Below are 10,140 nucleotides of genomic sequence, written 5' to 3' on the forward strand. Positions count from 1 at the left end.
TAATAACTTGATATGAAGTATAAAGTATAGCAGAAAATATCAAAATCTATCAAAACATATGACACATTTACTACAAAATATTAATACTGTGGCCTTGACTGAACCTGAAATAAGTACACGACCACGCCGAAAGCCATCAAGACCTGAGGTTTGACCAGGACAGAATAGGCCTACTAACTGTGAAGTGTATAACAAGGTTGGACCAGGACAGAATGCAAATTACAGGAAGTGAGTTTTTGTTTGGACAGAATGTTAAGTGTGGAGTGATGTTTTAGCAGCGCAGAATGCTTACTCAGAAATTAGGTTTTACCAGCGCAGAATGCTAACTCAGAAATTAGGTTTTACCAGCCCAGAATGCTAACTCAGAAATTAGGATTTACCGGCGCTGAATGCTAACTCAGAAATTAGGTTTTACCAGCCCAGAATGCTAACTCAGAAATTAGGATTTACCGGCGCTGAATGCTAACTCAGATATGAGTTAGCAAGCACTTCCCGGTCATGCCAACTGACGTTGTGTCCTTGGGCAAGGCACTTCACCCTACTTGCCTCGGGGGAATGTCCCTGTACTTACTGTAAGTCGCTCTGGATAAGAGCGTCTGCTAAATGACTAAATGTAAATATGAGGTTTTACCAGTGCAGAGCGCTAACTCAGACCTTTAAAACCAGGTCTGACCAAGACAGAACGCTAACTCATATGTGAGGTTTGACTAGGGCTAATTCAGCCACTCGGACAGCAGAGCGATGAGACAGTCCGCGGGAGCCTCTCTACAAGCGATGTGACGGCACATGAATCACATCCGCGGATCTTTCTAAACGCTATTTCGTCGGCTTTAACCTTTGAAGAGTTTCTGTCATGTGTGACACTGGAGCAGGACCAGCAGCAGAATACCACAGCTGATCTTAATGAGACACTGCCACTTATCATAGAAAAGCTTGCCTTTCTTCCTGGCAGATCCATCCATCTTATGTCTTCCTTCCTCGCCTGCCTACTTGCCTCCCTCCTTCCTTCCCTCCCTCCTTCTCTCCTTCCCTCCTTCCTTCCCTCCCTCCCTTCTTCCTTCCCTCCTTCCTTCCCTCCCTCCCTTCTTCCTTCCCTCCTTCCTTCCCTCCCTCCTTCCTTCCCTCCCTCCCTCATTCCCTCCCTCCTTCCCTCCTTCCCTCCCTCCTTCCCTCCCTCCTTCCCTCCTTCCCTCCCTCCCTCCTTCCTCCCTCCCTCCCTCCCTCCTTCCCTCCCCCCTTCCTTCCCTCCCTAACTCCCTCCTTCCCTCCCTCCTTCCCTCCCTCCTTCCTTCCCTCCCTCATTCCCTAACTCCCTCCTTCCCTCCCTCTTTCACTCACTCACTCCCTCTCTCCTTCCTTCCATCCTTCCCTCCCTCCTTCCTTCCCTCCCTCCTCCCTCCCTCCCTCCCCCCTCCCACCCTCCCTCCCTCCCTCCCTGCCTCCCTCCCTCCCTCCCTGACATCAGTCTCATCAGAGCAGTAATTCCTTCAGAAGGCGTGCATTTTAACGGGGCCCTCGGATCATCCGCCTTGCCGTCCCATCTGTCAGCTCCTCTCTTTAACTCCGCACCAGATCTCGGCGCCACTCATCTTCCCTGCATGCCAAGTATCCTTTCCCATCATGCACCACTCTGTGTGTTTGTCGCATCATGTCTCCAGAAATCCAATTATCCAAAGGTCAAGTGAGCAGCCAGGGCCCAGTGAACAGGGAGCGCACCGCTGCAAAATGCCAAGGCCGGCCTGCCAGCACGAGCAGCAGAGAGCAACACAGAACGATCTCATCGCACCTGAGGACTCTCTGTCTCCCTGGCAGCTCCTCTCGCTGATGTGATTTGGGTGACAGAGAGGGGGAGGGAGGGAGGGGGAGACAGAGAAGGCGAGAGAGAAGGAGAGAGAAGGAGAGAGAAGGAGAGATAGATTGGCTGTATATCAATCCGAACACTAAGAACGTACTTGCGTTCTTGAGAAGAACGTTCTTGCCAAGCGTCCTTGCGAGAACGGTCTTGCAAGACTGCGAGGACTGAGAACGATTTGAGATGCGTGTGTTCTTGCAATGAAATATGACGTCAAATGAGTTCGCAAGAACACAAGAACGGAGAAAAACGTGGATTGATAAACAGCCTTAGAGAAAGATCGCAAGATGGAAGGAAAAGGCAGATGAAGAAACAAAGTGTGTGAGAAAGACAGAGAGAGGGAGAGAGAGGGGGAGAGAGAGAGATGGAAAGAGAGAGAGAGAGAATAGATTGAACCAGAGACCTGCCAGAGCACATTCTTCACAGAAGAACTTAAGTTATACAGAGAGAAGCTTCACCCTAACCCTTCCACTGGGGACAAGAGGATCTCCTCAAATGCTAAGTAAAACACATTCTATATTGTATTCTAATCCTAGCCTAGTCTGACCTTGCCTAGCATGACCTAGCTTTTCCCAGCCTAGCATGTCATAGCCTAGCCTAGCGTGTCGTAGCTTCGCCTGACCTAGCCTGTCCTAGCCTAGCCTAGCGTAATTGTTTTATTGCCTCACAGCAGCACAATTAGCCAGAAATGTAATCATGGAGAGCTTCCCCCCTGGTGGTTCATATCATCACTAACTCCCCCCTCTCACCCCTCATCCCCCCCTCACCTACTCCCCCTCCTCCTCGCCCCATCTCCCCCTCTCCTCTTCCTCCCCTCTTCTCACCCGCTCCCCCCCCCCCCCCAGCATCCTCCACCCTCACCCCACCTGCTCCTCCTCTGGCGTCTTAATTGATTAAGTGTGTTGGCTGTTGTAATAGGCTGCTTATCAGAGAGGCAGACACTGCCTGTCGGAGGGCGGGGGGACAGGGGGGCGGGGGGACAGGGGGGCGGGGGACAGGGCGGTGGGGGGGAGACAGAGGGGAGGAACCACGCTGTCTCTGATTAGGATGCATAGAGTGGCACGCTCTAAACGTTCTGCCAACAACATTACACATATTTCATCAGGAGACAGGTGAGAACAGCCAGGTCCAGCCTCCCAGCGTCACACTCGACAAACAGGAACACAGACGCTCATGGCTCAGGGGAGGGGCTGAGGAGTGGGCGGCCTGGCCAGCCTGGGCACGGGCCAAGAGACAAAACAAACAAACATTCCGGAAGGAACCCTTTGACCTCGAAACACAATTAATCCCAGGGCGTTCTTGGAAATCCATCTAATGATCAGGTCAGAGGCAGACAGCCCAACAGGAGTGGGAGTAAACAGCACAGAAATTGAATCTGGTTATCGAACAGGCCTTGTATGTGAACTCACAGAGGCAGCGGATAACACTAAGAGTCTTTGGTGAAATTTTCCCACGTTCTAATCTTGACGGTTTATTCCAGAATGTCATGGTTCCTTCTAGCATTCTAGAGTCCTGGAGTAAGATTCTATTAAATGATGTGTTTCTGCCGTTGAGATAGCAGTTTTTGTCATTAATAACAATATTAACCTTTCTTTAATCATTAGTAACAATGCAGGGGCCAGGTGGCAGCGTTTAATGGCCCTGTAGGGGGTTTCCCAGGTCGGTAGGGACAAGAATCAAGGCTTACATAGCAGTGGGCTGTTAGACAACCTACCATTTGGAATCATTTCAGTGACTTATCTGTGCTAGATTAGCCTCGTCTGGCACAATGACACCTATGGTCTGCCAACCTCATCCACCCGGGACTCTAATCAGACACAATGTAGTAATTTTATTCTCTTTTATACAAAGAGACATACGGGGATTCAAACGCCTGTTTTAATAACCAGAGGGATTTCAGATCAGTATTTTGGTGACAGGTTTGGAACACTTTTAACCCTGGGATTTCAGGCAGACTCCATCAAACACCTATCTCAGTAACCAGTGGGATTTCGGATCAGTCTTTCGGACACAGAAAGGGTCTATTTCAACCCTGGGGCTCCAGACAGACTCAATCAAACACCTATCTCAATAACCAGAGGGACTTCAGATCAGTCTTTCAGACCCAGATGGGGTTTATCTGAACCCTGGGACTTCAGACAGACTCAATCAAACACCTATCCTAGTCCTCAGATGTGTGTGCGGCGCAAGCAACCTCACCTCCTCCCACTGGTGGATGTAGCGTATGAGCCTGGACAGGCGGAGCAGGCGCAGCAGGCTGAGGATCTTGGTGAAGCGGACGATCCTCAACGCCCGGGCTGTCTTGTACACCTCCGAGTCGATCCCCTTCTCCACGATGAGGAAGATGTAATCCACAGGGATGGACGACACAAAGTCCACGATGAACCAGGTCTTCAGGTACTTCTTCTTGATGGTCTTGGGGTCCAGGATGATGTCGGAGTTGTCCTCTATGATGATGCCTGTGCGGAAGTTGAGGACCAGGTCCATGAGGAAGAAGGTGTCGGAGACCACGTTGAAGATGATCCAGGGTGTGGTGGTCTCGTCCTTGAAGAAGGTGATGCCCACGGGGATGATGATCAGGTTGCCCACCATGAACATCAGCATGGTGAAGTCCCAGTAGAACCTGTGGTTGAGTGTGTGTGTGTGTGTGTGTGTGTGTGTGTGTGTGTGTGTGTGTGTGTGTGTGTGTGTGTGTGTGTGTGTGTGTGGTTGAGTGTGTGTTAGTGTGTCAGAGAGGTTGTATGTGTGTGTGGGAAAGGTTGTGTGTGGGTGTAATTTTGTGCATGTGTGTAGATACGTGTGAATGTGTAGATGGGTGTGTGTTTACGTATGTGGATTTTAGCGTGTGTGTGGACGTACATGTTTGTGCGTGCGTGCGTGTGTAAGTAATTGTTTGCGCGAACAGGGGAGAAAGAGGACAGGAATAGAGTGAGACAAGTGAGAAAAGCTTCCACACAGAAAACAGAGAGACACTAGAGGCTTCCTCTCAGAGGCCCGTGAGGATGAAAACACATCACACAGTGAGACTGATGGAAGCTCTCTTCACTGACGAGGAAGGAGAGCAGTTCAGCCCAAGTCAAAGACTCACATCCTAACCGGGTTGAAGTTTGCTCGAGAGGCTGCGAGGAGGGTGTCGACTCTCTGGTCGTTTCTCGATCTGCCTCGTCTCACTATCGGGCGCTTACAGGCAGGCCGTTGGGGGGGGGGGGGGGGGGGGGGGGACTGAACAATGGCTGGATGAATGTTTGGTCCATTAAAACACATCAGGTAAGTGATGTCGTGGCAGTTAGCAGAGCAGGTTGGAGACTAAGTGGTTTTAATGAGAGGCGTGAGGGGGGGGGATAAAGTAGAGGCAGAGAGAGATAGAAGACAACAGATTAAAAGAGAGGGAGAGAGAGAGAGAGAGAGAGAAAGAGAGAGAAAGAGAGAGGAAGTGGAACTGATAGAGAGGGTAAAAGGGACAGGGGACAAAGAGATTGGTGGGTAGGTAGCAGTACAGAGGGCTGTGTGTAGTTAAAGGGAAAGAGAGAGGGTGGAGAGGAAGAGAATGGAGAGGTGGAGGTGGTGGTGGGGGGGGGGTTGAGTGTTCCAAGGCTATGCGCGCAGTCAGAGAGCGGCTGATGCAGGTGCAGCGCTGAGTCATTACACTGCGACTGACGCAACAAGCTCAGATCTCCGCCACGGGCCTGCGACAACAAAAACAACCACCTCTGTTGAGACGAAGCCACGACTGAGCCGCACGTGGTCTGCTCTAGGCGTTAAGGAGATTCGTGACCTATGCTGTAGGTTGAACTCACTGCGAGGAAGCTCGCATGATAGGCCAAACATAAACTTGAATTCTTCTAATGTGTGGTCCAATTACGCACCACTATTGATTTGGTATCGCGTGAAACCTTCCAGACAGAGTCAACGTAATTCAATACAAGTAGATAAACAGGAGCCTTGTGTGGCACGAGCCTTGTGTGGCACGGCTTAATCGACTGTGGGCGCGTACGTCTGTACTATGAAAACGGCGGGAGCAGATTGCTGTCCGTGGTGCTGAAAACAGATTGACCGGCTACGTGTTGTGTGACATGTCCAGGGGGAATTTGGTACAAAATTGCTGCACAGACACACACAAAAAATACATTTGAGCACAACCATCAGAGGGGCCCCGAAACTGGCGAGGACGCCTAAATGTGTGTCAAATATTCTTGAGGAATCAGATTGTCCTTATCGTGTGAGAAATCTGTATGTGAGCCCACCCTGTCATTAAAATTCATGATCCGGGAGTCGAGGCGACGGATACGTCTCGAGTGAGCATGCTTGAGCTTTTTGCACACTTGGCTCAAGGTGACATTCCATTACTGAGTGCATCACACACGCGCACACGCTCAGTCATCCCGGGGCTGGCGCGTAGCCTACTACGCTACAGTCACCCTCAGCTCGATCAAACCCGTTAAAGCAGCCACCTTGTAAATAAATGATTGTGGTGCGGCTGTATAATTGTGTGCCCACCGATCGTTCGATTCCGGTTAACGAAAGCCGTGTGACAGTGTGAGCGCGAGGATCGAGCCGGGGGTCCTAGAAGAGCTGCACGCGGGCTGAGGCTACGGCTCATCTTTGTTTACAACCTTGAGAGGACACAGACCTAGTCTAGATCTCTGGAGGATGCCCAAGGTTGTAGCCCATAGTGTCAACCCATTTAATTAAACACAAACACACGACATCATTCCGTCAATATTTCATTGACATATGCCTAAATCATTGTTAGAAATAAAGATTATTCTATTTTTCAGATTAGGTAGAAATGGGTCATGTCTTAATTACATTTCTAAATGATTTGTAGCATCGTAGTAAACCTAAACATAGCCTAGAGCACTTGTTTTTCAAAGACAGTGGAGCCACTATATGGCGCCTTCAATCACAACTTGTTGATGGCGGCGAGGGCCCAGACCGGCTCTGTGTGACTCAACATGCACACCTATATGACAACCAAAAGCTTACCTGAAATCACTGTAGGGGTGGATAATCCAGTTTCCAGCGGATTTAACCCTTTCCTGCTCCCTCTCCACCGCCTTTTGACTGCCATACATGCGTAAGGAGAATTTGTTAACTCCAGGTTGTAGCATGTTGCTAAACTGGCGCTGCATGAAGCTGGCTTGGCTGCCTTGGGGCTCCGAATCGTCGGCCACAATCTGGGGTCCACCCTCGGGTTTCTGGAAGGTGACAGAGTTCCTGGGTTGACCTGTCTGGGTCTGGCCCAGGATCGAGGAAGAGGCTTTCCGACTCGGAGCGTTGGAGAAGGACACTCTGGAGTCCTTTTTCTCGGGGAAAGCCGACGAGACCGGGGTGACGCCGGGATGGTCTCCGCCCTGGCCCTGGGTCAGGGACCCGCCCGGCGTGATTGAGCCGTCCATGCTGGCCGTGGTCGAGTTACACGCTCCCCGCTTCCCCCCGTCCTCGGCCCTCCCCGGACCGCCCGTCTGCTTCTCCTGCTTGGAGATGATCGAGCGCAGGCTCCCTGTACCTGAGTCCCGCCTGCATTCTCCGTTTTTGTTGCATTTCATGCTGGAAATGGGAGCGACGCTGTTGCAACCATCACCTGCTGCCGCGTTTAAAACCTCAACCGCGACCGCTGCTCCAGACACCTCCGCCCCTGTCGCTCTGATGGTCTCGCCGCGCCCGACAGCATCTCCCGGGCAGGTTGTCAGGTTGATCTCGGTCGCTCTGGAAGCTACAATGGGTTCGGAGGCGGCACGAGCGTCATCTGATTGTACAAGGCAGGGCTCGTGGCTGTTGGACCTCCTCTTAGTCGCCGTAGATGCGCACGCGGCTCCCCCTTCTGGCGTAAAGTTTTTCATCCTGATACTGCCGCCGCCGCCTCCTCCTCCTCCACCACTGCCGCTCCCCCCGGCACGGCGCAGCCGTGGATGCTGAAACTTTGACTCCTCTTCCCCGTCCTCCGTCTCGTCCATGACGGTGTTGCTGGCCAGCCCGGGCTGCTTTACACCGGCACCGGCTTGACTGCCAGCACCGGTGGAAACGGAGTCTACAAAATTATTGCTGCTGTTGCTCCTCGTACAGTTGGACGCGGCAGCATTGGGCGCGCTGATGTAGCTACATCCGCTGCCGCCCGCCGCCTTCTTTTTCATGGTCGCAGCAGACGCCGGTGAAACCTCATTCCTGTCCATGACATTGAGCATATCAAATTTTGCCTCCAATTATCTTTAGGGGAAAACCAATCAGGTGTAGGAGGGAGCCGGGGGGAGAGGGGGAGAGGAGAGGGAGGGGTAGACGTGACTTTTTTGCAAACTAAAGACTCATACTTTTACTGGGTTCAAGGTGTCATAGATGCTTACAGCTCCGCTTAATCCCATCCAACCATCTAATTACAGCCCTGACCTAATTAGGGTCATTGATCTAATTTACAGCCTCACACCTTTCATCGGATTCTAATTCGGATTCCGATTAACCCCAAAAATCACAAAGCAGTCAAGTATAACATTCTAGTAGTCTATAGAAGCAGCCTGTATTAAACTATTAATGGCACGTCATCATTTACCACGGTTCAATTAAGAGTTAAGGATGATGAACCGAAGATGTCATAGCTTTTAGAGGGTGTTCTCAATGACACCCACACTGCACTCGGTAATAACGGCGCCTTAGCGCGCTCTAGTGTCCACACCGGTGAAATACCGTCACGCTAACTACGGGCCAACTTGATTGGGGTATTACGCGGGCCATTAAACAAATATACTTTAGCTGGTTTAAGAATAACGACCAAAACCTTTCTCTACGTCTGTAACTTTAGTTGAACGTTCATTCCAAATGAACGTAATGCATGTCCTACCAAACGTAAAGAATATCTGTGCGGAAAGCCTTCTAAATTAAACTTGACTTACAGCAGTCTGGTGGATGGATTGATGACGGAGCAAGAGCAATTAACAGAAAATAGCAAAGTCAACAGTATTAAACTAGGTCCAGTTTAATAGACTACATAAAAAATGACTTCTGTTGAAACTACATCTATGAAGAGCATGCATCTTTGTTCTAGAGGGATGTAGAGGACAGATACACACACGCATGTAAACACACACACACACACACACACACACACACTGATGGCATGCGGTATGACCAATGACATTCAAAGGTTGTACGCACTCACTGAGCTTGTTAAAGACAGTGGAGCGGCTGTAAAAACTATGTTACCATGGTGTCAGTGAGGTAGTCATCAGTTAAACTACAAATCCCAGTTTCCAGCGGAGTTGTCATCAATGTTCCCAGTCTCCTTGTCGCAGGCTCCTTACCTCTCCGCTGTGATGCTGGCTAACAGACCCTGGACTGAGGATTGTCACACAACTAACTCTCCCTCTCTCTCTTACTCTCTCCCTCTCTCTCATTCTCTCATTGACTTTGCTCTCTCCTCTCCTGCAGGACCGTCCGGCTTCCACTTAACCTGGACGAGTGCCTGTCACACAACTCTCCTTCCCTCTCTCTCCCCGGCGCTCACTCACTTTTGTTACTTCCCCCTCCCCTCCTCCCATAGAAGCATCCAGCTTCCAAATCACTTCCTGGTTTGATGATGCTCTCAAAATCATTTGCATAAAAGGAGGCGTTCAAAGAAGACGACAAAGATGAAACAATGAACGACATTCTCACCCAGGTGAACATGTGCCCATGATGAGTGGGGTGAACAACCCTAAGATCTGTTCTTTCTTCACTTCCCTGGTGTTCGTCGGTTGCCTACAGGGTAGGAGGGTGACGCCCTGTCAGAACTGACCCCCAAGGGTCAAGGGTCAAGTTGTTGCTTGTGCCAGATGTGAAGTTGTGCCTATTGTAGTCGTATTCTTCTTCGGTCAAGGGAGGGATGAACAGAAAGGATGGATTAAAGACGGAAGAGAAGACTATAAAGAGGAGGGGAGGGGCGAACCAAGTGATGTAAAGAGAGGAGAGGGAGGGTAGAGGGGAAGAGAGGGCGAACCAAGTGATGTAAAGAGAGGAGAGGGAGGGTAGAGGGGAAGAGAGGGAAAAAGAGAAAAGAAAGGACAGGGGAAAAGAGAAGAGAGAGAAAGGGTTCGATAGAGAGGTAGAGAGAGAAGATAAAAGGCAGAGAGGGAGGGAAAGATAAAAAGATATGAGCTGTGTAAATGGGTCATTATGACTCCTGTTTGAGGAGGGGCTGAGGAGAGGGGAGGCGCAGAGCGCTGACACGGATGTCTCCTCTGCAGGACAGATAAGGAGATGGAGGGCAGGACATCCAAATAGAACAGGGCGCTGCTCAAACACCCCTAACAATGCAACCC

At 50.6% G+C, this 10,140-nt stretch overlaps 1 protein-coding gene across 1 annotated transcript; it reads right to left on the reverse strand.

Annotated features, from left to right (window-relative positions):
* Positions 1-2,953: 2,953 nt before the first annotated feature.
* On the reverse strand, positions 2,954-8,037 carry LOC134036593 (potassium/sodium hyperpolarization-activated cyclic nucleotide-gated channel 2-like). The gene is made up of 3 exons (XM_062481591.1): positions 6,839-8,037; positions 4,052-4,475; positions 2,954-3,067 (listed from the first exon to the last, which is right to left on the reverse strand). The coding sequence occupies exons 1-3, from the start codon at positions 8,035-8,037 to the stop codon at positions 2,954-2,956; spliced, it is 1,737 nt and encodes a 578-aa protein (XP_062337575.1).
* Between the last annotated feature and the right edge of the window lie 2,103 nt (positions 8,038-10,140).

The sequence above is a fragment of the Osmerus eperlanus genome, chromosome 16, assembly GCF_963692335.1.
Source record: "Osmerus eperlanus chromosome 16, fOsmEpe2.1, whole genome shotgun sequence".
In the NCBI taxonomy this organism is placed as follows: domain Eukaryota; kingdom Metazoa; phylum Chordata; class Actinopteri; order Osmeriformes; family Osmeridae; genus Osmerus; species Osmerus eperlanus.

Bases quoted from the DNA above. Each gene is read 5' to 3' on its own strand.
- LOC134036593 (XM_062481591.1), bottom strand. From the start codon at position 8,037: ATGCTCAATGTCATGGACAGGAATGAGGTTTCACCGGCGTCTGCTGCG. The intron at 4,476-6,838 runs GTAAGCTTTTGG...ACTCAACCACAG, and splicing joins CACCCCTACAGTGATTTCAG to GTTCTACTGGGACTTCACCA. The intron at 3,068-4,051 runs GTGAGGTTGCTT...GCCCGTGCCCAG, and splicing joins ACATCCACCAGTGGGAGGAG to GCTGGCCAGGCCGCCCACTC.